Consider the following 21,164-nt stretch of genomic DNA (forward strand, 5'->3'; position numbering starts at 1 on the left):
CAATATTGCCTTAGCATACACTACTTTAGCAGTCTTAGCCAAACCCCAAGTCACAAAGATTTACTTCCATGTTTTCTTTTTTTTTCTTTCCCTTCCTTCCTTTTTCCTTCCTTCCTTCTTCCTTCCTTCCTTTCCTTCCCTTTCCTTCCTACCTTCTTTCCTTCTTTTCTTCATTCCTTCCCTCCTTCCTTCCTTCTTTTCTTGACAAAGTTTCACTCTTGTTGCCCAGGCTGGAGTACAATGGTGCGGTCTTGGCTCACTTCAACCTCTGTCTCCCAGGTTCAAGCAATTCTCCTGTCTCAGCCTCCCGAGTAGGTGGGATTACAGGCACCTGCCACTATGCACAGCTAATTTTTGTATTTTTAGCAGAAATGGGGTTTCACCATGTTGGCCAGGCTGGTCTCAAACTCCTGACCTCAAGTGGTCCACCCCCCTCAGCCTCACAAAGTGCTGGGATTACAGGCGTGAGCCACCACACCTGGCCAGCCAGCCCCATTCTTGAGGACTTTTCTCTCATACCTTAATAACCTATCAAAGCCTCCCTCTCCTAGTACACATTAGGCACTATGTTTAGGGGCACATAGACATTCAGTCTCTAGCACCACCTCTGCTGAGTCCTGTCTCCATGGAAATGAGGAAGCTGAACAGCCTTCTCCACACAGTCTCCCCTTGACTGCCATCGCCTCGGAGTGACAGTGAGTAACTCACTAAGGCCAATGGCTGGGCTTCCTTGGGGACAGTTCCAGGGGCCGTTTCCTTGTTTGTGTCTGGGGATCCTTCCCTGCTTCTTTGCATGTCTTGCATTTTTTGAGATGAAACTGAATGTTTACAAGAATACAATGTGGCAGCTCTGGGAATCAGATGTCTCCTCTCTTCAAGGTGTGTTACTGCTGCTTGTTTAGTGACTTTCCTGGATGGATCTTATAACATCTGTATTCCCTGTCACAGGTGGACCCCGAAGTCTCTGCTCAGTTAGGTGAGGTTGGATAGAGGTTTGCATCAATGCCTTGAGCCGGCAAGTCTCTCCCCAGTGCGGAGGGTTTTGTGTGTGTGGTGCACTCCTGCCCCTGCCGCACTCAGGCGGGCAGCTGATGTCACCACTGCAGCTCCACTTCCTGCCTGCACAGAACCTCCAGGTCAGCCAAAGGTCAGAGATGTGGCCTTCTCAGGTGCTTCCTGGGCATGTGCCAGCCTCTATGCTCATCTCATTCCCCAAATCTTTCTCTCAATTTCCCCCACTAGCTTCTTGTTTGCCCCACATACAAACGGTGGAGTTGCATGGTTGCAGTGACTGCTTTTAGCCAATGCTCTGAGGATCTGGCTTTTCCCTAGAAAGAGACCTCAGCAGGTCAAACCATGACAAACCCAATGAATGGGGCTTTTCCAGTGAGTCCCAGACAGGCCAAATAGAGTTCTCTGGGGCAGGGGCTTCTGAAGGGCTCCAAGCCCCTGGTGCCCCTTCAGCAAGTGGAGACTTGTAGCTGTGGCCTTGTAGCTGTCATGGACATGGTAAGTCCAGTGTTTTCTGGGCATAATAAATCAGGATATATTGTGCAGACAAGAAGTAGAAAGAAATGTTAGGAGGAAGAATATAAATTTTCAAGTACGAGTTCAGAAGTATTAGAAAAAAAACGAGGAAAAGGGCAAGGTTGGCTTGGTTGTAGCTAACCTGGTGGAGAAACGCAGCTGTCTGAGATAGAGTGCTCGAGCTGTTAGGTTCCTCTGCAATGTCAAGACCACCTCCACAACCTGCCCTGCATCCTCCTCTCTCCCGAGGCTGAATGCAACTCTTGGGCCTTCAGTGCCAAGGAAGCCACAGTCCCAGATCAGAGGAAGGCCTGAGGTGGACAGTGGAAAAGGAGGTGGTGGGTGCAGAAGGAGAAGGCTGACAGCAAGGATTTCCTGAGGATAAACAAAAATGTCACTTGAAAATGGAAAAAAAAGTGAGGGTATAAAGAACAAGATGGAACTCATCTGTAATTCCATTATACAGTGTTTAATTTTAGGGTTTTGGCACTTTCATGTGTAATTATTATACAATTATCATCATACAAATTTTTATACAATTATCATCATACAACTTATGATTATCTTAAATGACTAGATTTTATCTTTTTGAGCTGGGTTTGGGTTCATAGTGCAGAGTTCTCTCGCTCTGGTCAGTTAAACCCATTTGTTTTTGGCCTTGTGTCATTTTATTTTATTTATTCATCTTTAATTTCAACCTATATAATACAAGGTACATATACAGGTTTGTTACATGGGTAGAATTTGGGAGGCTGAGGCTTGGTGTCCCAATGATCCCATCGCCCAAACAGTAAGCATGATACCTAACAGGTGTTTTTTCAGCCCAGGTACCCCTCTTCTCTCCCCGGTCTGGTGATCTCCAGCATCTGTGGTTCATGTGAATTTAATGTTTAGCTGCCACTTTCCAATGGGAAGATGCAGTATGTGGTTTTCTGTTCTTGCATTAGATTGCTTAGGATAATAGCCTCTAGTTGCATCCATGTTGCTGAAAAGGACATGATTTTCTTGTGTTTCATGGCTGCATAGTTTTCCATAGTGTCTATGTACCACATTTTTTTCATTGAATTTACTGTTGTTGGGCACTTAGATTGATTCTCTGTCCTTGCTGGTGAGAATAGCACTGTAATGAACATATTGGTGCAGGTATCTTTTCGATAAAATGAATTCTTTTCCTGTGGGTATATCCCAAGTAGTGGGATTGCGGGATTGAATGGCAGTTCTATTTTTAAGTTCTTGGAGAAATCTCCAAACTGCTTTCCACAGCGGCTGAACAAGTTTGCTTTCCCACCAACAGTGTCTGTTTCTTTTGCTCTGCAGCCTCACCACCATCTCTGACTTTGTGACTGGTAAGAGATGGTAACTCATTGCAGTTTTGATTTGCACTTATCTGATGACTAGTGATACTGAGCATTTTTTCATGTTTGTTGGCCAATTGTAGGTCTTCTTTTGAAAAGTGTCTGTTCATGCTTTTGCCCAATTTTAATTGGGTTTTTTCTTCTTGCTTCTTGAATTGTTTAAGTTCCTTGTAGATTCTGGATATTGGACCTTCATCAGATGCAGAGTTTGCAAATAGTTTTCCCCATTCTACAGGCTGTCTGTTTACTGTGTTGCTAGTTTCTTTTTCTGTGCAGAAGCTCTTTAGTTTAATGAGGCCCCATTTGTCAATTTCTTTTTTTGTTGCAATTGTTTTTAGTGTCTTCTTCATGAAATCTTTGCAGGCCCTATGTCCACGTTGGTATTTCTTAGGTTATATTCCAGGATTTTTACTGTTTTAGTACTTATATTTAAATCTTTCATCCATATTGAATTATTTTACATATATGGGGAGAAGTATATGTAAAATATATATGCAGTTTCATTCTTCTGCATATGGTTGGCCAGATATTCCAGCACTAATTTTCGAATAGGGAGTCTTTCCCACATTGCCCATTTCTATTGAAGATTAGATGGCGCTAGGTCTGCAGGTTGATTTCTGGGCTCTCTATTATTTTATTTACTAAATAAAATAATCATGAATGTAATATTTTCATATTAAATAATTAAAAATTTCTACAGCAGGCACTGTGGTTCATGTCTGTAATCCCAGAGCATTGGGAGGCCAAGGTGGTAGCACTGCTCGAGACCAAGATTTGAAGACCATCCTGGGCAACATAGGAAGACCCTATCTCTACCTAAAAATAAAACAATTTGCCAGGCCTGGTGGCATGTGCCTGTAGTCTCAGCTATTCTAGAGGCTGAGTCTATAGGATCACTTGAGCCCAGGAGGTGGAGATTACAGTCAGTGATGATTATGCCACTTCACTTCAATATGGTTGACAGAATGAGAAACTGTAAAAAGCCATAAAAATAAAAAGGAATATCACAATTCCTGGTCAGTGCATCGAAAGGATCCCTGAGGTCTGAAGTCCAGCATGCTATTTTACTAGCGATACTGTTTGGAAGAATAAGGTCATGTTTCAGAGAAGTGTCTGCTTTTCTACAATCAAAGAAGTAGAAAAAAAATGCCTTTTGCTGGGATTTCTTGTTCAGTTAAAACTTGTGCAGGAGTTCCATCCATTAGCACCGACAGAAAGTGGCAGAAGGTGTTAAGAAAAATGGCTGCTGGGATCATGAGCAAAGCTAATGAGTGGCCTGAGATGTTGAGTCGACAATGTCATCATCTGCTGGGGGCCTGTGGGCTTGCTAAGGCTTGAACTCCTGCTTTCCAGAAAGGCACAGTGGTGAGTAGACAGGCGGCCTCCCTGAAGGGAGAGCAGGACCCAGACCAGGTTAACAAGGGCTTCTTGATATCATCTTCCACCTTGAGAAAAGATGAAGCATTGGTTTAAGTGGCTGAGAAAAACCTGGGTCTGTTCTCCTGGGTGATCCTTCCCAGGCCCTCCCCATTTCGGAACCTCTCCCACAAATAAGAAACATGTTTTTCCCTCCAACACTACCCTTGGCTCTGTAGCCTGTTCCAACCTCCACCCTCCTTCACCACACCACAGAGCCAGCCCAGGTCCTGTTACAGCCCAGGGGGGCTCACAACTGAGGCTGGTAATGAGGGGTCTGCACCCTCACTGAGGGCCTGCTCCTCCCTCTCATAGAAGGGTCTAGAGGACCTGGGGGAGCCCTGTCCAAAGAGAGCTCTTTCTATCCACGTTCCCTGGCCTTGGGTGGGCTTGTAGACAAACCACCTTCTTTCCCCTTCACTCTCAGCCTTTCCTCACTCTGGGAGCTGCACCCATAGCTCTGAATGGGACTGTCCTTGCCCCGCCCCATTCATTCCTGGCCAAGTTCAGTGGTGAGCATGGAACTCCAGCAGCAGCTCAGCTCCCCTGCCTGAGTCCACTCTACTCCAGGCAGGGCCATCAGCTGGCTCAGGATCTGGAGTATGAAGGAGGCAGAATGGCAGGGGCATCGCCCCCGGGGCCGGGCAAGGACTCCCATGGGTCCAAGGGGCCTGGCCTTTTCCTGAACCTCAGTCTGGACACGCTCTACTCTTCACCTTCCACCTTAACTGCTGGGACCCGAGCTGCTTTCTCTGGGAATGCAGCCTTTGGAACTGGGTGGGCCAAGGCCCTCACAGCTCCCTCATCCTGGGATTCTCCCAGATCACTCTCTTCTTAGCCTCCTCCAGATATGCCCTTTCCCTTGACTTCCTAGGTGAAGCGGCCATGCTACTCCTCTCCTAATGTGCAGACTGCCCATGCCTGAGTTTCTGCTGCCTGCAGGCCATACACCACTACCCTTCCCGAATAGGAACCTGCTCTGAAACAGGCCTGAATTGGTTAAACCCTCTCAAGCTCAACAGGCCTTGAGCCTTGGTATGGGTCCCTCCCTTTCCCTCTGGCTTCTGACAGTTAGAATCCATCAGAACTCAAGGTTGAGCTGCCCAGGTCATTGCCAACAGGTGACAGCAGGTCTCATTCATCTGTCTAATGTCAGGATGAGAAGTTCCCAGCCTCTGGGACTCTGGGAATTCTCCTTCCACATCCTCCCATCTCACCCATCTGCCTCTTGCTCCCCTCCCAATATTGCCCACAGTACCTGTCACTCTAAACAACTCTCCTCATCTGCCAGCTAGAATGAAGCAGAGGAAGATGATGAGAAGGCTCCAGGGACTGAGGGTGGTGGCCATGGCCTTGGGTTGGGTTGTGCCTGGGGCCAGAGAGGGTGGTTCTGAAATGGAAACACAGGAGTGACAACCCTTGTCCAGGCTCAAAATCTTAGGGGATGTCTCCTCAGCTCCTGCCACCCCAGGTCATCCTGGAAGGCAGACCTTTTGTCCCCCTCTGCTGTGGGGCAACCTCTGGGACAGGTCTTGGGGTAAGAAGGGAGAGGGGGTGTCCCCTGCCCTCAGGGAGCTCACACATCTGCTAAGGGAAGCGAGGTGACAGCACAGTGCACCCTCCTGCTGTGGAGAAAGAGGAGGTGATGTCCGAGGGCCAGGGAGGGGAGGGCCTCAGGCCCTGGCATTGGAGGTGATTTTGATGGATTTACAGAAACAGACGAGGGGAGAGGAAAGAAAAGGTGATTCTAGGAGGAAGGAACACTAATGAAAAAGGTGTGGAAACACTATGACACCCACAGATTTGAGGCTGGTGAGAAATGCACAGTGGGTAGAGCAGAAGCAGGTGCAGTGAGGAAGAGGAGTCAGGGGGAAGAAGGGAGAGGAGGATGAGAGAGCACAGGCATGCCAGGACCCCCAGGAGGAGCCCCCCATGAGGGGGTCATGTTCATACTCACTCAAACACACACACACACGCACTCACACACATACACCGGCTGATAAGATCTGAACTCGAGACAGCTTCCATTTATCCCCCTCTCACTTACTTGTTGGATCCAGCATTTGTTCCCAGTACATCAAAAATTCTTCAAGCCACATCTTACAATCCCCCAGTGAAATCTTCTGGAAGAACATGGTCACATCCCTGTTCTCCCACTTCTCTGTCATCTTGTTGGCTCCAGGATGAAGTGCTGTCCACTTTCTGTTGTTTGAGTCAAAGAGGAGGAACTTCTGTCCATTGAAGAGGAACTGCCAAGATCCTCTGCCGTGTCCATGGGCTTCATGCTCACAAGACATCCTGGCCTGCAGGGTGAGGGGCTCTGCCCCATTGCAAAGAGATCAGCTCTGATCTTGACAAAGCCTGAGCCCCACCCTGCTTCCTTTCCTGGCTCCTGGACTTGCTCTCTCTGCTGCATCCGGCCCATGCTCCTCAACCTCTTGGGTGACACAAACTTCTGATTTATTTTTTATATGAAATCAATAAATGACTCTAAGTTACTACTGTGTCTGCTCCCTGGGCCATTTTAAACTTACCAATGGGTATTAAATTCTCCACTTGAATGTCAAGCAGTTGCCCTTTAAGGAAATCCACCACGTCTCTTAGTGTTTCGGTTTGTTCTTCCCAGGTTTTTGTGACATTGACTTTCTTCCCCAGAGGAGCAAAGGCTTTGGCCTTGTGGTTAACACAGTCATAGTGAAGAAAAGGCATTTCATCCACCAGGCCTTGAACTTCACACCACTGTGGTTCAGGTCTGGACTTAGGAGTGATGATGAAGTCATAGCAAAGACAGTGTGTGTCTGTGGAAGAAAAACACAGGAGGGGGTTGGTGTGGGAGGAAATGGAACCTGTATCCCCTCCTCCCGCTTATGGTGACTGCAAGTGAAGGCCTCTGAGGGGCTGGGCTGGCAGAGCAAGATATGACCCAGCCAGGACTGTCATGAAAACTAGTTAATGACTAGAGCGTCTCCCTTGCTTGAGTACACAGAGGGGAAGGTTCCTGCAGCCATGAAACCACATGTCCCCTCCAGACATGTCCCACCTGCTCTGTGCCGACATCAGTCAGCACATGACCTTGTGGTGGAGGTGCCAGGCCTGTTGTGGCAGGAAAAGGCCTGGATGAGGAGGACCCTCAGCAGCAGCCCATGTGGACTGCAGGAGGTGGGAGAGGGTGTGGGAGCTGCCCTGGGATGCTCCAGCACAGTGAGTGGGGTGAGGGCAGAATTAAGTTTATATAAGCAAATGATTATTGTCATGGGTCACATGATTTAACACGTTGGCAAAGCCCCAGTGAAGATGCCCATCTGCTATGAGCATGCATTCCTGGAACCTTGTAAAGGGATGGTTCACAGGGCAAGAAGTTGAAAACTCAGAACTTCTACATCAGGGTGTAAGGGAAAGAATCAAAAGGCTCAGAGAAGCACCCATGCCAGAGTGGTTGCAGTATGAAAATCCAGAATAATGTCCATCCTCTGTGCTCATGGGATGACTGGAGGACTCTTGTATATGCAGCATATAAAGAAGGCCCCAGGAGAAGGCAGCAGACTATCAAGAAGCCCAGGGATGCCTGTTGCTGAAGGCTGGGGTTGGGGGTAGGAAATGCTCTTCCTGAAATGGGCTCCCAGTAGTAATGGGGATGGAAAATCCTGAAATAAGAGATCTCAAGTGGAGGCGGTCAACTGTCAGCAGGAAGGAGGGTGCAATGATGTAAATAATTAAAGAAGTCACAATGCCAGTGGGGGACCTCAGCCTTAAAAATGTATGCCCATGGCTCATAGAACAAAGGGGTCAAGGATCCAAAAGAAATGGAAACTCAACCCGGATACTGCTAGATATAAATAATTACAACAAACAAAGACAAAATGCAAGGATGGATGACCTGAAGGCTGAAAGGAGTCAACCTAGGAAATAACTGAGCTCCTTTGCCCAGCTTTGAGAACTGAGTCACATCTCAGACCCAGAGTCCATTGCTAGAAGGAGAGCCCAGAGGCCCTGGTGGGCTCCTTCAACCCCACAGCAACTGCAATGACTCCCTCAGAGTTCCCCACAGAGCCAGATGGGCATTCACTCTGGTAACTGTATGCCATGAAATGGCAAATACCCAGACACTCCTAGTGGACACAGTGTGTGATCCAACCTCCTCCCAGGGACCTGAAGCCTTAACTTGCTCCCCTATTACTCATGAAGTGCATTTACGGCAAAGTAACAGATGGACACCTGTGTCAGGTCCAGCTTAGAGGGATGGGCTGGGTTCATAGACCCATTCGATGGTAATTTCACATTTCCTGGATTCGTACCAGGACTGGATAGTGTTTGTAGTTAACGTAGTAACTATTATAGGTTGTGCTGGTTATATGACCTCCCCTGTCACTACTCAACTCTGCTCTTGTAGCTGGGATGCAGCCATACACACTCTGTGATGAGGGGTGACGCTGGACCTTTACCAATACGGCTATTTGACCCTGGACTCCCTAAGATCCCAGAGGCATATGTGGTTGGAAAAGGTGCTATGTGGATTTCATGGTAATTGCCAACCGCAGAATCACAACAGGATCTCCTAGTGCTCAGAAGCAAGGCTGTGCCACTCACAGCAGTGAAATCCCCTCATTTAAAAGTGGCTCCTGCTGTGGTCCTGGGCCCCTGTGGAGATGGGCCTCCAGCTACGGGAGGGCAGTGACCACACAGCCTCAGAGCTGCCCATCACAGGGTGGGCTCCTCACCCTTTAGGTCATTAGGAAGATAGGCCCCACAGTGAGAAGACACAGGTGGGTCTCCTGGGATGGGCAGAAGCAGGGCCACAGGGAACCAAGAAGCTGCACAAGCAGTTGGCCCCGATCCCCAGGACACTACATGGCTGCACCCCCTCACCCTTAGCTCACACCTGAGGCTTTAAGGAGGGTCCCTGATTGCCCTGAGGGACCTATGATGCCACCCAGCAGCAAAGGAGGGGCGCAGTAGGCCCAGAACCATAGAACCTCCATTCACATCCATCACATCCACACCACCCAGAAGCCACAGGCAGGGTAGGACACACTTGTGACTCTTCAACTTACACAACTTGGAGATGACACCTTAGGGGATGGGGCAACAATTGCCAGGACACAGCATGTGCCCTCATCTGGGGTCAGCAACCTAAGATAGTGTCCACATCTGGTCTCCCTTTTATTTGCAGGTTGCCATTGCCTGCTGTTGCTCTACAAAGGGACAAGACTTGACACACAGACAGAGAACTCACGGCCAGCAAGGACCAAAGTGCCTTCAGCCTTTTCTTTCTAGATAGGGTTTGCTGACTCCTGTCTGCGTAGCGACTATTCTATATGACCCTGGCTCCCCAGTAGGAAGAACAGGCGGGTCTGGGACCCAAGGGAAGAAGTGGGCGCCTCTACTCAAGGGCGCTCCCAGGGTCATCCTGGGGGAAATGGGATTTCCCATCCCCCCTGCACTAAGTTTTGTGGAAAGCCTGGGGTGTGTTTGCTGGGGTGTGTCCTCAGGCAAAAGGGGAGAAAGTGCTAGTTGGTGGGGGAGGTGCTAAGGGCTCCTTCATGGATGGGGAGGTGAGGGAGGCCTGTGTGGTGACAGGGGTGAGCTGAGATGGGGAGTGAAAGGATGCGACCTGGGTGGTGAAAGTGAATGGTAAGGGGAAGGGTAGCAAGTGTCTGGTGAGCCCCTGCGTGCAGGTGAGTGTCTGCAGCAAAGTGTAGGGGTGAAGTTCCAGAGCAGGGAGCCCTGGGGCTGCTGGAAGCTTTGTGTGGTGAAGAGCAGGTCAGAGCAGAGCAGGGCTGTGGCTGATGGGGGAGTCTGTGATCGCGTCCCTGTGGAACTCCCCTTTACCCCTGTCCTGACCCCAGCTAGGGTTCGGGAATCTGGTTTCTCCTTCCCTAGGGCCAGTAGGGCTGCGGGTCTGCACCAGGGATCCCCGCCCTACCTTGCCCTCTGTAGCCTTTTGGTCCCTCCACCCTCCTGCAATTCCTTTTCAGCCTTCTTTGACACTCCCCCTGGCCTGCGGGGCTAGCAGCAGCTGCAGGAAGCGGACTCGGCGGAAAGGAGCCCCGGAGGGGAACTGAGTGCCTTCAGCCGGGCACGTTCGGGGAGACAGCGATGTTCGGGGAGACCGCGATGTTCCGGAGGACCGCAATGTTCTGGGGGATCGCGATGTTCGGGGAGACCGCGATGTTCGGGGGGGCCGCGATGTTCGGGTAGATTGCGCTGGTCCACTCAGAAGCCTCCTGGCCTATGGGGCAAGCAGCAGCCGCAGGAATCAGACCCGGCGGAAAGGAGCCGCGGAGGGGAACTGAGTGCCTTCAGCCGGGCATGTTCGGCGAGATCGCGATGTTCGGGGAGATCGCAATGTTTCGGGGGATCGCAATGTACGGGGAGACGGCGATGTTCGGGGGTACCGCGATGTTCGGGGAGACCGCGATGTTCGGAGGGATCGCGATGTTCGGGTAGAACGCGATGTTCGGGGGGATCGCGCCGGTGCTACCAGAAGCCTCCTGGCCTGCGGGGCAAGCAGCAGCCGCAGGAATCAGACCCGGCGGAAAGGAGCCGCGGAGGGGAACTGAGTGCCTTCAGCCGGGCATGTTCAGGGAGATCGGGATGCTCGGGGAGATGGCAATGTTCGGGGAGATCGCGATGTTCGGGGAGACCGCGATGTTCGGGGAGATCGCGTTGCTCGGAGAGAGGGCGATGTTCGGAGAGGCCGCGATGTTCGGGGAGACCACGATGTTCGGGGAGACAGCACCGGTCCTTCCAGAAACCTCCTGGCCTGCGGGGCAAGCAGCAGCCGCAGGAAGCGGACCCGGCGGAAAGGAGCCACTGAGGGGAACTGAGTGCCTTCAGCTGGGCATGTCTGGGGAGATCACGATGTTCGGGGAGATCGCGATGTTCGGGGAGACAGCGATGTTCGGGGGCACCGCGATGTTCGGGGAGACCGCGACGTTCGGAGGGACCGCGACGTTCGGGGAGACCGCGATGTTCAGGGAGATCGCGCCAGTCGTTCCAGAAGCCTCCCCTCCTCTGAAACCCGCTGCAGTCCACAACCTCCCAGGTTTGGCCCCCGCCCTGCTTAGGCTACATCCCCGAACTCACCGTCCCATCCTGCCCGGGACCAGCCAGACAGCAGGTGCAGAAGCGGGAGGCACAGAAGGAACGCGGGGCTGGCGGCCGCTGCCATTGTAGACCTGGAGCTCCGTGGACAGGAGGCGCTGATGGTTCCCTTCGAGGCTCACACCACGGCTGTTTATAAAGCTGCCCAGCCCCGCTCCGCCGCGCGCAAAGATATACTGGGCGGGATCCTAGGCATGCCCTTTTTTGGGGATGCTCCACCCCGTCACGCCCCGGGCTCGTCATCTGACAGCGGCCTGGCTGACGCAACTCTCCCCTCCGACCCGCCCCCGCGGCTTGGGGGCGGCGTGCGCGGGCCCCGAGCGGGCCAGGACGCCGTTCCTTCCGTTCCTTCCATGGCCCCATCAAATAATTTTTCAACACAGCATTTATCATTACCCCAGTGTAAACACTGATGCACAGGAAGGTGAAGAAACTTGCATAGGAATACTCAGTGGCGGCGGTGTCTCCCTGTCACCGCCTGCGCCAGCGACACACCCCCTCCCTCCGCCTGCAATCGCGAAGTCCTCGCCCCTCTCCGTCCAGGGCGCAGCCGCTTCCCCATTCCGGAGCGAACCTTCTTTGCCTCTCCACTAAAAGCATGAGGTGGACTTTGAGTATATTCTATATCCCTTTATGACTTCTGGAAAAAAAAAAAAAGAAAAGAAAGAAAGCCCTAGAGGGCTACGGTGATCAATCATGATGTGATCAATTGTGTTTCCATGGAGAGCAGAAGCCGAGGGAAGAGTCTACGCATGCGTGGGGCTCACTTTGCTACACACCCTTCTGTGTCTAACAACACCCAAATCCGTGGCTGTATCCGCACCTCGGCTCAGTCCCTGGATGGTCCCTGCAGCCATCCTCAAAGGGGACACCCGAGTGCATCCTCCTCTGAGTCACCATGGAACCATCTAGATCTGCGGGTAGAAGCCAGAGGGAGGTGGGGGGCCTTGGCCGCAAGGGAGGGCTTAGCCTGGAGTAAGGACTGGGCAGAGCCCCTGAGTCCCACTCTGCCCCCAGCCACTCAGCCCGTTCCCCAATGAATGAGAAAAATAGGCACAGACCTCCCACTCCACACAGTCTTCATGTGGGGAGACCTTCACCTGGTGACCATCAATCCCCAGGGTCCTGAGGCTGTGGGAAAGGGGAGGAGGCCTGGACCAAGCCCAGGGCCTGACTATGCTTCAGGACAGGGACATGGGATGGCAGCCATCTCTGTGACTGAGCAGGGACACAGGAGCCAAAAGGTTCTGGCCTGATGCACTAGAGCCTCTGTCCAGGAGGGGCCACATGAAGGGTGGTCGGCAGGACAACAGTCACACGGGGGTGGGCAGTTCTCAGATTTGGGAGGGGAATAGCTTGGTGGGCCCAGGGATCTGTGTGTGAGAAAAGCCTCCCACGTACAGGGCTAGGGGCAGGAGTTCAGGTTAGTCCTGGGAGGAGGCCACTGGGAAGTCCCTGGCAGCACCACCCCTGAGGCCGGGTGACCTGGGCCAGTGACTGGGGGAACAGGAGGAAGGCAGAAGGAGGCTGGCAGGAGAGCCCCAAGCAGGACAGCCAGGTGACAGGAGGAGGGGCCTGTGTGCACACCTGGGCCCTCCTGCCTCACCCCTGCTGCAGGCATCTGGCCACTAGACTCAGGCCTGCCCAGGATGGGCATAGAAGTGGCCCAAAGGTTATTGCAATGGCCGGGATCTAGAGATTGTGCATTCAGCCATGGAAGTCAGCTGATATTGTGGCTGAATATTCCTGTGCAAGCTTCTTCAGCTTTCTGGGCATGGATGTCCGTGTGTGGAAAATGACAGATGCTACGAACACAGATGAAATGAGCAGATTCTACAAAGAACCCTATCCTTGCACATGCTAAGGACCCAGGGCAGGTCTCCTATTTCAGTTGTGAGCGCTGCCACCCTCCCTGAAGTCAGCAAATGCCAGGCCCACCCTGAGGAGAGCTGGAGCTCTGAGCCCAGGCCATGGCCTCTTCATGGCCCTGAGTGTGCTGTGAGGGGGTGGAAATGAAAGCAAGACCCACCATCAGGATTCAGACATGTTTTTCAGACCCACAAAGGATGATTTTTCTCTCCATCAGCTGGTGAGCCTGACATGATTTAAGGGAGGTTGGAGGCTGAGTGAACCAATGAATGAATGAGACAGTTGTGGGAGTGAATGGGGCTCAGAGGAAAAGCACAGGTTCAGAGGGGAGCTGGAGTGGAGGTTGTAACCCCCAGCGTCCTGAGGGTGGCAGCATCGAGGTTGTAGACCTCATGGCTGGCACAAGTTGGTAATACTTTTTTGTCTTTTTTTTTTTTTTTCTTGAGACTGAGTCTTACTCTGTTGCCCAGGCTGGAGTGAAGTGGGATGATCTCAGTTCAGTGCAACCGCCTCCTCCCAGGTTGAAGCGATTCTTTTAACTCAGCCTCCCAAGTAGCTAGGATTACAGGGCGTGCCACTGTGCCCAACTAATTTTTGCAATTTTAGTAGAGACAGGTCTCACCATGTTGGCTAGGCTGGTCTTAAACTCCTGGCCTCAGGTGATCCACCTGCCTCGGCCTCCCATAGTGCTGGGATTACAGGTGTGAGCCACTGAAACTGGCCAAGACTTGGAAATTTGTATGCCCACCTGGGTGTCCACAAAGATTTTCCAAGGAAGAGTAACTTGGTTTTCAACCAGTCTTGGGGTGCTTCAACAGGATAGAATCTTCTAGAAAAACATAGCATAATGATGGACAGCATAATGATAGACTTCAGCTGGTTTGACTGAGCCTAGAGTGCACCAGGGCCAAACGAATCTTGCCTTTTTTTTTTTTTTTGGACAGAGTCTCTCACTGTCGCAGGGGCTGGTGTGCAGTTGTGCAATGTCGGCTCGCTGCAACCTCCGCCTCCCAGGTTCAAGAGATCCTCCTGCCTCAGCCTCCCCAGTAGCTAGGATTACAGGTGCCCGCCAACACACCCAGCTAATTTTTTTGTATTTTTAGTAGGGACGGGGTTTCACTATGTTGGCCAGGCTGGTCTTGAACTCCTGACTTCGTGATCTGCCCACCTCAGACTCCCAAAGTGCTGGGATTACAGGCATGAGCCACAGTACCCAGCCGAAAATCTGTGCTTTAAACAAATAAGGAACGAGTCTGAAAGTGGGAATGGAAATGGGAAAAGATAAGGGGGCCAGGAGGAAAGAGAAGGAGAAAAGAAAGGTTGGGGTCTGAAAGGGAGCAAGAATCCAGGCATTTCTGGACCCATGGCCTGGAGTTGCAAGTGGGCGGGGTGGGGCCACTGGAGCTGTGACAGCCTTGAGGGCCGGGGTGACTCACACAGGGACCCTCTGCTTCCTCCAAGCATATCACACCCTGGGCTCCAGGTCTCCAGTGGCACAGGTGCTGGCGCAGAGTTGGGTGTTTGCCTCCAGCCTCTACTCCTGCTACCAGGCTGGTCCGGAGTGGGTCGGATCAGTGAGTTCCAGGCTGGACCCCAAGCAGGGGTCGTGGGCCAACATGGGAGATCTTGGACTGCAGGGGTGGGGGGTCAGGAGGAGGGGAGGCTTCTGGAAGTTTCTAAAGGTCTCCCTGGAATTTAATGTGGCATTGCTAGCTGGAGCCAGCTTGGCAGGGGGAGAGAGATGTGGGACTGATGAAAAGCATGCAGCCTGATTTAAAGCCAAACCCTGAGCCCTTTCCAAGAACAATAAGGTATATTGCAGTCGCTAAAAGAAACGAACGAACAAATAAAGTAGCCTTTCTTGGTAGATACCTTCCATTTTTAAGCTTTACATTTAACATTGCCTTTTGAAAATAGTGTATATTATTTGATATTTTAAAATCCAACCTGGGAGTTTCACTGATTTATGTGATGAGTTTAGCAATTCACCTTTATTATAATTATTACTGTTTAGGATTTAGCTATGCCATCTTTTTTGTTTGTTTGTTTTAAGATATGGGATCTCCCTCTGCTGCCCAGGCTGGAGTGCAGCAGCGTGGTCAGAGCTCACTGCAGCCTCTAACTCCTGGGCTCAGGCCATCTTACTGCCTCAGCCTCCGAGTAACCAGGACTACAAGCATGCGCCACCCACTGGGCTAATTTTCTATATTTGTCTGTAGAGGTGGGGTCTGCCTATATTACCCAGGCTGGTCTTGAACTCCTGAGCTCAAGCGATCCTCCCACCTCAGCCTCCCAAAGTGCAGGGATTACAGGCATGAGCCACTGTGCCTGGTGCACATGTATTTATTGTGTTTTTTAATGCTGGCATTTCCCCTCCGTAGCTGTGTTCCATTTAGTATACTGAGGGTTTTTTTCTGTTGGTTTAAAAGTTATACATTCTAGTTTTCTTCTCAGGGTGGCCGCCCTTAACCTATGACTCATACCAGTATGTGTCACATTTATTGGTATTATTGGTTTTGTTTTATTCCTAATTTTAGAAGTCTCAGCATGTTTTCCTATCCCTTTCGTGTGCCACCTCCAGCCCCATTTTCCTGATAATTTTCCTAGCTGTAATTCTCGGTTATTCTTAGCTATACTTCTTTGTTTCTATGATCCCAACTTCACATTTCCCCTTGTTGTGGGATAACAGTAATCTGGAATAGATTCCTTGGTCACTTGTCCTCCTCGGTTCTCTTGTCGCATCACCTGTGTTTCTCTTGCTATTGAGGTACCTTCCTCTAAACTATTTCCAACTTGGATCTTTAGGAGGCAAATATCCTTCAAGTTTTCTATGTTTTGAATATTTCTGATACACCGTGGTGGGCAGGATTTGGAAGCTGCCCCCTCAAGTTTCCTGTACCTTTTCTAGAACGATATGTTCTAGAAAACACTGATGATAGGACAACTAACGGCTGTCTTAGCCTGTTTGTTTGAGCCTGGTGCATACCAGCGGTAGGAAAATCCAGTATTTTAAGCAAAGAAGAAATGATTATGAAAATGGGAATGGAAATGGGAAAGGAAGTGGGGCCAGGAAGAAGGGGATGGAAAGAATAAGGGGTGAGGGGCCTAGAGAAACCAGCTGCTCCTAGTCTAGGCACCGCTAGTCTAGGTACCGTGAGTATAGATACTGCTAGTCTAGGCACTGAGAGTCTAGGTACCGCTAGTCTAGGCTCTGCACAGTCATCATTAAAGTTACTAATCAGTTGACCTTAAAATAGAGAGATTTTCCTGGATTCTCTGAGTGGGCCCAGTGCCATCACATGAGCTCTAAAAAGCAGAGAATTTTCTCAGGCTGGAGCCAAGAAAGATGCGTCCAATGTCAGAGAGATTCTAAGCATGAGAAGGATTCCATGCACTGTTGCTGGCTCTGAGATGTGGGGGCCATGAGCAAGACTGGAGAGGGGCCTCTGGGAGTTAGGGAAGGGCTGCAGCTGACAGCCAGCAGGGAAGCTGAGACCTCAGTCCCACAGGTCCAAGGACTGGATTCTGCCATCAACCTGAGTGCACTTGGAAGCAGATGCTTCCCAGAACCTCCCAATCAGAGCCCAGCAAGTGGACACCTTGACCTTGACCTTGAGGAACTGGGAGCAGAGAAACCAATCAAGCCCTCTCAGACTTGCAACCCAGAGGACTGTGAAATAATAAAGATGTACTGATTTAAGCAGGTAAGTATGTGGCAATTTGTTATGACTGCAACAGAAAAGATACCTTCCTATTTAAATGAGAATTTGACTGGATATAAAATTCTAGGCTCAAGTTCTTTTCCTTCATATTTTAGAAAGAATACTCCATTGTTATCTTGCAACCAGGGTTGCTGTTGTGTAGTCTGTTGGCCAAGTGTTTCCTTCTTCCTTCCATTGTTTCTCTGGGGTAATTTGGGTGAGGGAGCCAGAAGCCTGACCTTATTTCCTGTCTTCATCCAGTGGATTTGTACTGTTCTAGGCTGTTAGTCACAGTCTCAAGGAGGTGGAGAATGGTTTCTAGCTTAACCTACCTTTTCATAGATGCACTTGTAGATCGGACAAGCTTATTGTTTTTCTCTTATTCAGCTACTGTTAGTCTTCTCTCCTATCGCCTTTCATAAATATTAAACTTACTGAGATATAATTTACAGACAATACTCCTTTGTGAACATAGGAGCTTAAAGTCTCTTATCTTTGGGAGTATATTGAAACTTGTAGGCATTTGGTCATATTATAAGGCATGTTCCCAGGCTATAAATGTTAAACAGATGAATGATACTACTCCAGTCATGTATCATCTTACCAACCTGTCAGTTCTATAGAAAATCACATTTCTAGCATTACTTGCTTCAGGTTTGCAGAAGAGAAAAACAACAATGTTTTCACTGAACATTGGCTTTTAGACAAAATGAATTCTAGGACTATATTAAATTCATTTTTACTTCCTATTCTTTCTATATTTTATAGGTTTCATAAAATCAGCCCACAGTCTTAAATTTATTATAATTTTGATAGATATCTTAGTAAAATACTCCATCCCTTTCAGTTATTGGAAACACTAATGAATTCTAGGCTTAAACAATAAATATCACATTGTAGAACAGCAGTACTGTTTCAAAACTGAACTCAGTTGAATTAATCAGGCATGACAAGATATTTTTATGATTCTGACAGAAGCTTAATGAACAATGTTGAATAGATTTAAACACTTTTTTATAATATATCTAAATGGTGTGAATTATGGTAACACTGCCTTTGAGAAGAAATCATCAATTTTGGATTTCACATACAGGATGGCACCCTAGGAAAACATTAAAAAGTCAGGAGAATAGTACCTTTAAGACTGGAATTGACTAATGAAAATATACATTACCAGGGAAACCTCCTGGGATGCCTGGACATTTACTTGTGATGTGAGCATTTTCCTGCCTAGAAACAGCAAAACTGACTGTTCAGCTCTAACTGGCAGGTTCCATGTGCCATAGCAACAACAGAGCAAGAAAACCAGGAAAATTTTTTGCTCAATGATTTTTTTCATTATTTTAAAGCTATTGAAACATAGTAAGCATAATTATTTGTAAATCCCTGCCTGATAACTCTGATAATTTTTATTTTATTTTATTTTTTTTTTTTTTTTTTGAGACAGAGTCTCACTCGCTGGCCAGGGCTGAAGTGGAGTGGCATGATCTCAGGTCACTGCAACCTCCACTTCCTGGGTTCAATTGATTCTCGTGCCTCAGCCTCCTGAGTAGCTGGGACTATAGGCGCGCACTACCATACCGAGCTAATTTTCGTATTTTTAGTAGATAAGGGGTTTCACCAGGTTGGTCAGGATGGTCTCCAACTCCCGACCTCAGGTGATCCACCCGCCTTGGCCTCCCAAAGGGCTGGGATTACAGGGGTGAGCTACCGCGCCCAGCAAGATAATTCTAAAATCTAAAGCTGCAAAGTCTAACCCAGCAGTTACTAGCTACATGAGGCTATTAAGAGCTTGCAATACAACTAGTTTAAATTGAGAAGTACTGTCAGTATATGGTGCACACCAAATTCCAAAGGTTTAGTATAAAAATGTCAAATGTCTCATTATTCATTTTTCCATTGATGACATGTTGAAATAATAATTTTGGTTAAAAAATTTTAGTTAAAACATATTGAGTTAAAAATGTTGTAAAAATATATTTCACCTGTTTCTTTTTATTTTTTCAATGTGTTCACTAGAATATTTAAAATTTCCTGTGTGGCTCACACTTGTGGCTTGCATTATATTTCTATCAGAGGACTGATCTAGAGGTTCCATGTATTTTCTGTCTCTGTTGCACATTTCAGCTGGTTCCTGTTGTTGCTATCTTATCTCCCCATGTGGTTGGTTATCTTTGTCTATGTTCTGGATACAGTGTTTTAAAAATTGCTCTTGACAGAATATAAAGTAGGATGGGCTGGGCATAGTGGCAACCGGGGCCAGCCATTCTGCCATGCTTGGGAATTGTGCTACTCAGGAAACTTTTCTCATCACCACCCCAATCCTGTCCCAGATGGGAGGAGCAGTGAGTGCTGTGCCTAGGCTCCCTGTCTTCCCAGTGCTCCCAGCATCACATGAGCTCCTCCCCAGTTGCTGTGGGGTCCCGACTCTCCGTGTTCACCATGCTCCCAAAATTGGCTCCCCATCTTCACTGCCCACAAAGCATGGTCCCAGTTCCTCCAGGGTCACTGCCTGACCAGGTGGGGGTTGGGTGAAGAGGCAGAGATCAAGACAAGACACATGGTCCAGTTTGACTTCAGGTTCTTCACTGAAACGTGACTGCATTCCACATCCTGTTCCTCCGGCAACCTCAGCTGGGACCATGTGTAGGGCAGTGTAGAATCTTGGCGGGTGATGACCAATATCTGCCACCATGGCTTTTCAGCTATATTGATTTTTCCTAAAAAGACTGGCAATAAGATATGGAAATACTGTTTTCCTTACTAACAGTAGAGATGTGTACATGTATCAGTGCTGGTCTTTAAAGTAAATATAAGCCCATAGGCACTCTGCTGAACGCAGATCCTATCTCAAAATAACACACTTTCAAGATCTTCCAATACCTGCACATACAGATTCTTTTCCTTTTTATCTCTGCACATTACATAGAATGACTGCATCACAACAAATGTTACCAGTGTCCGTGTCTGAAGATCCAGACGGTCTCCAGTCAGTTACTTTTAGAAAAACTAAATGCTGCAGAAACTGTGCTTGCATGAATCTCAACTTAATTGTGTAGAATAGATTTCCAGACACAGAATTGTTGTGCAAATTAATGCACCTTTAAAGCGTCTCATGTCACGGATGGCAATGCTGGCGACACTCTTGTCTGTGATTGTGATGACCCAGCTTGGGCAGAAGATGGTGAAACATCCACTATAGCGGGAGGGGAAACTGAAGGACAGGGAGACAGGTTTCATCAAGAGCAAAAAATATCCAAGTCTGAATGAAGAATATCTATACATATGCGTTTGAAATGGCATAAAGACTCCCTGGAAAGATTCAAAGAATCCAATCATGTCTCATTCCGGGCTGTGGCCAATGAGAGTGGACGAAGGCAGGGGCGGGGGAGCCTTTCACACATGACTTTTCATGGTTTCGATCCTGAAACACGTGAAAATATGTAGGTGAAGAAGTAAGAAAGAGTGGGGCCGGAGCCCCAGGGAGGGTCACCGGATGGGCTCGCCTGATCTGTTGTGGGCCCCGAGGGTCCTGGGACGCGGACCCCGAGCAGGGGCGTGCGGGGCTGCCTCAGTAACGAGGCACTGGTTCTAGATATTTACCAAACGGTGTTGTCCCACGGGGGATGTTATAGGCGATTGCTGATTTCAACCACAGATGACTTTCGGGGAAAGTTCGCTCCTGGGGGTTTCAGTTTCCACCCCTCCGCGTCCACTCTGGCTTCTGCGGGCTCCGCCCAGGGCGTCCGCTTCTCCCGAGCTCCGGACCCAGGTTCTGCCCTGTGGAGACCCCGGTGGCCTCTGGCTGCAACGGAGGGCTTAGCCTGGGGTGAGGAGTGGGCAGAGCTCCTGAGCCCACTCTACCCCCGGCCACTCAGCCCGTTCCCCATTGAATGAGTCTTCATGTGGGGAGACCTTCACCTGGTGACCAGCAATCCCTAGGGTCCTGAGGCTGTGGGTAAGAGGAGGAGGCCTGGACCAAGCCCAGGGCCTGTCTCTGCTTCAGGACAGGGTCATGGGAGGGCAGCCACCTCTGTGACTGAGCAGGGACACAGGAGCCTAGAAGGTTCTCGCCTGATGCACTAAAGCCACTGTCCAGGAAGGGCCACATGGAGAGCGGTCTGCAGGCCAACAGACACACGGGGGCGAGCAGTTCTCAGACTTCGGAGGGGCATAGCTTGGTGGGTCTGGG

The 21,164-nt window shown here is 49.5% G+C and overlaps 1 protein-coding gene across 4 annotated transcripts; it reads right to left on the bottom strand.

Annotated features, from left to right (window-relative positions):
- Nucleotides 1-1,975: 1,975 nt before the first annotated feature.
- Nucleotides 1,976-11,526, bottom strand: ULBP1 (UL16 binding protein 1). Of its 4 annotated transcripts, none has more exons than XM_034963080.3 (5): nucleotides 11,385-11,526; nucleotides 6,833-7,096; nucleotides 6,346-6,618; nucleotides 5,557-5,589; nucleotides 1,976-4,327 (listed from the first exon to the last, which is right to left on the bottom strand). In XM_034963080.3, exons 1-4 carry the CDS (start codon nucleotides 11,467-11,469, stop codon nucleotides 5,579-5,581), a joined length of 633 nt encoding a protein of 210 aa, XP_034818971.1. In that variant the 5' UTR covers nucleotides 11,470-11,526; the 3' UTR covers nucleotides 1,976-4,327; nucleotides 5,557-5,578. The 4 variants fall into 4 exon arrangements, with proteins under 4 accessions (XP_034818971.1, XP_003811560.1, XP_008962153.1 ...); XM_003811512.7 differs by having other exon boundaries at nucleotides 5,557-5,688; XM_008963905.5 differs by lacking the exon at nucleotides 5,557-5,589.
- Nucleotides 11,527-21,164: the final 9,638 nt, after the last annotated feature.

The sequence above is a fragment of the Pan paniscus genome, chromosome 5, assembly GCF_029289425.2.
Source record: "Pan paniscus chromosome 5, NHGRI_mPanPan1-v2.0_pri, whole genome shotgun sequence".
Classification (NCBI taxonomy): domain Eukaryota; kingdom Metazoa; phylum Chordata; class Mammalia; order Primates; family Hominidae; genus Pan; species Pan paniscus.

Excerpts from the sequence above, each read along its gene's own strand:
- ULBP1 (XM_003811512.7), bottom strand. The coding sequence starts at position 11,469 with ATGGCAGCGGCCGCCAGCCCCGCGTTCCTTCTGTGCCTCCCGCTTCTG. Across the intron at positions 7,097-11,384 it reads GTCCCGGGCAGGATGGGACG|ACACACACTGTCTTTGCTAT; the intron begins GTGAGTTCGGGG and ends TTTCTTCCACAG. Across the intron at positions 5,689-6,345 it reads ACAAATGCTGGATCCAACAA|AACCACCCTCTCTGGCCCCA; the intron begins GTAAGTGAGAGG and ends TTTCCATTTCAG.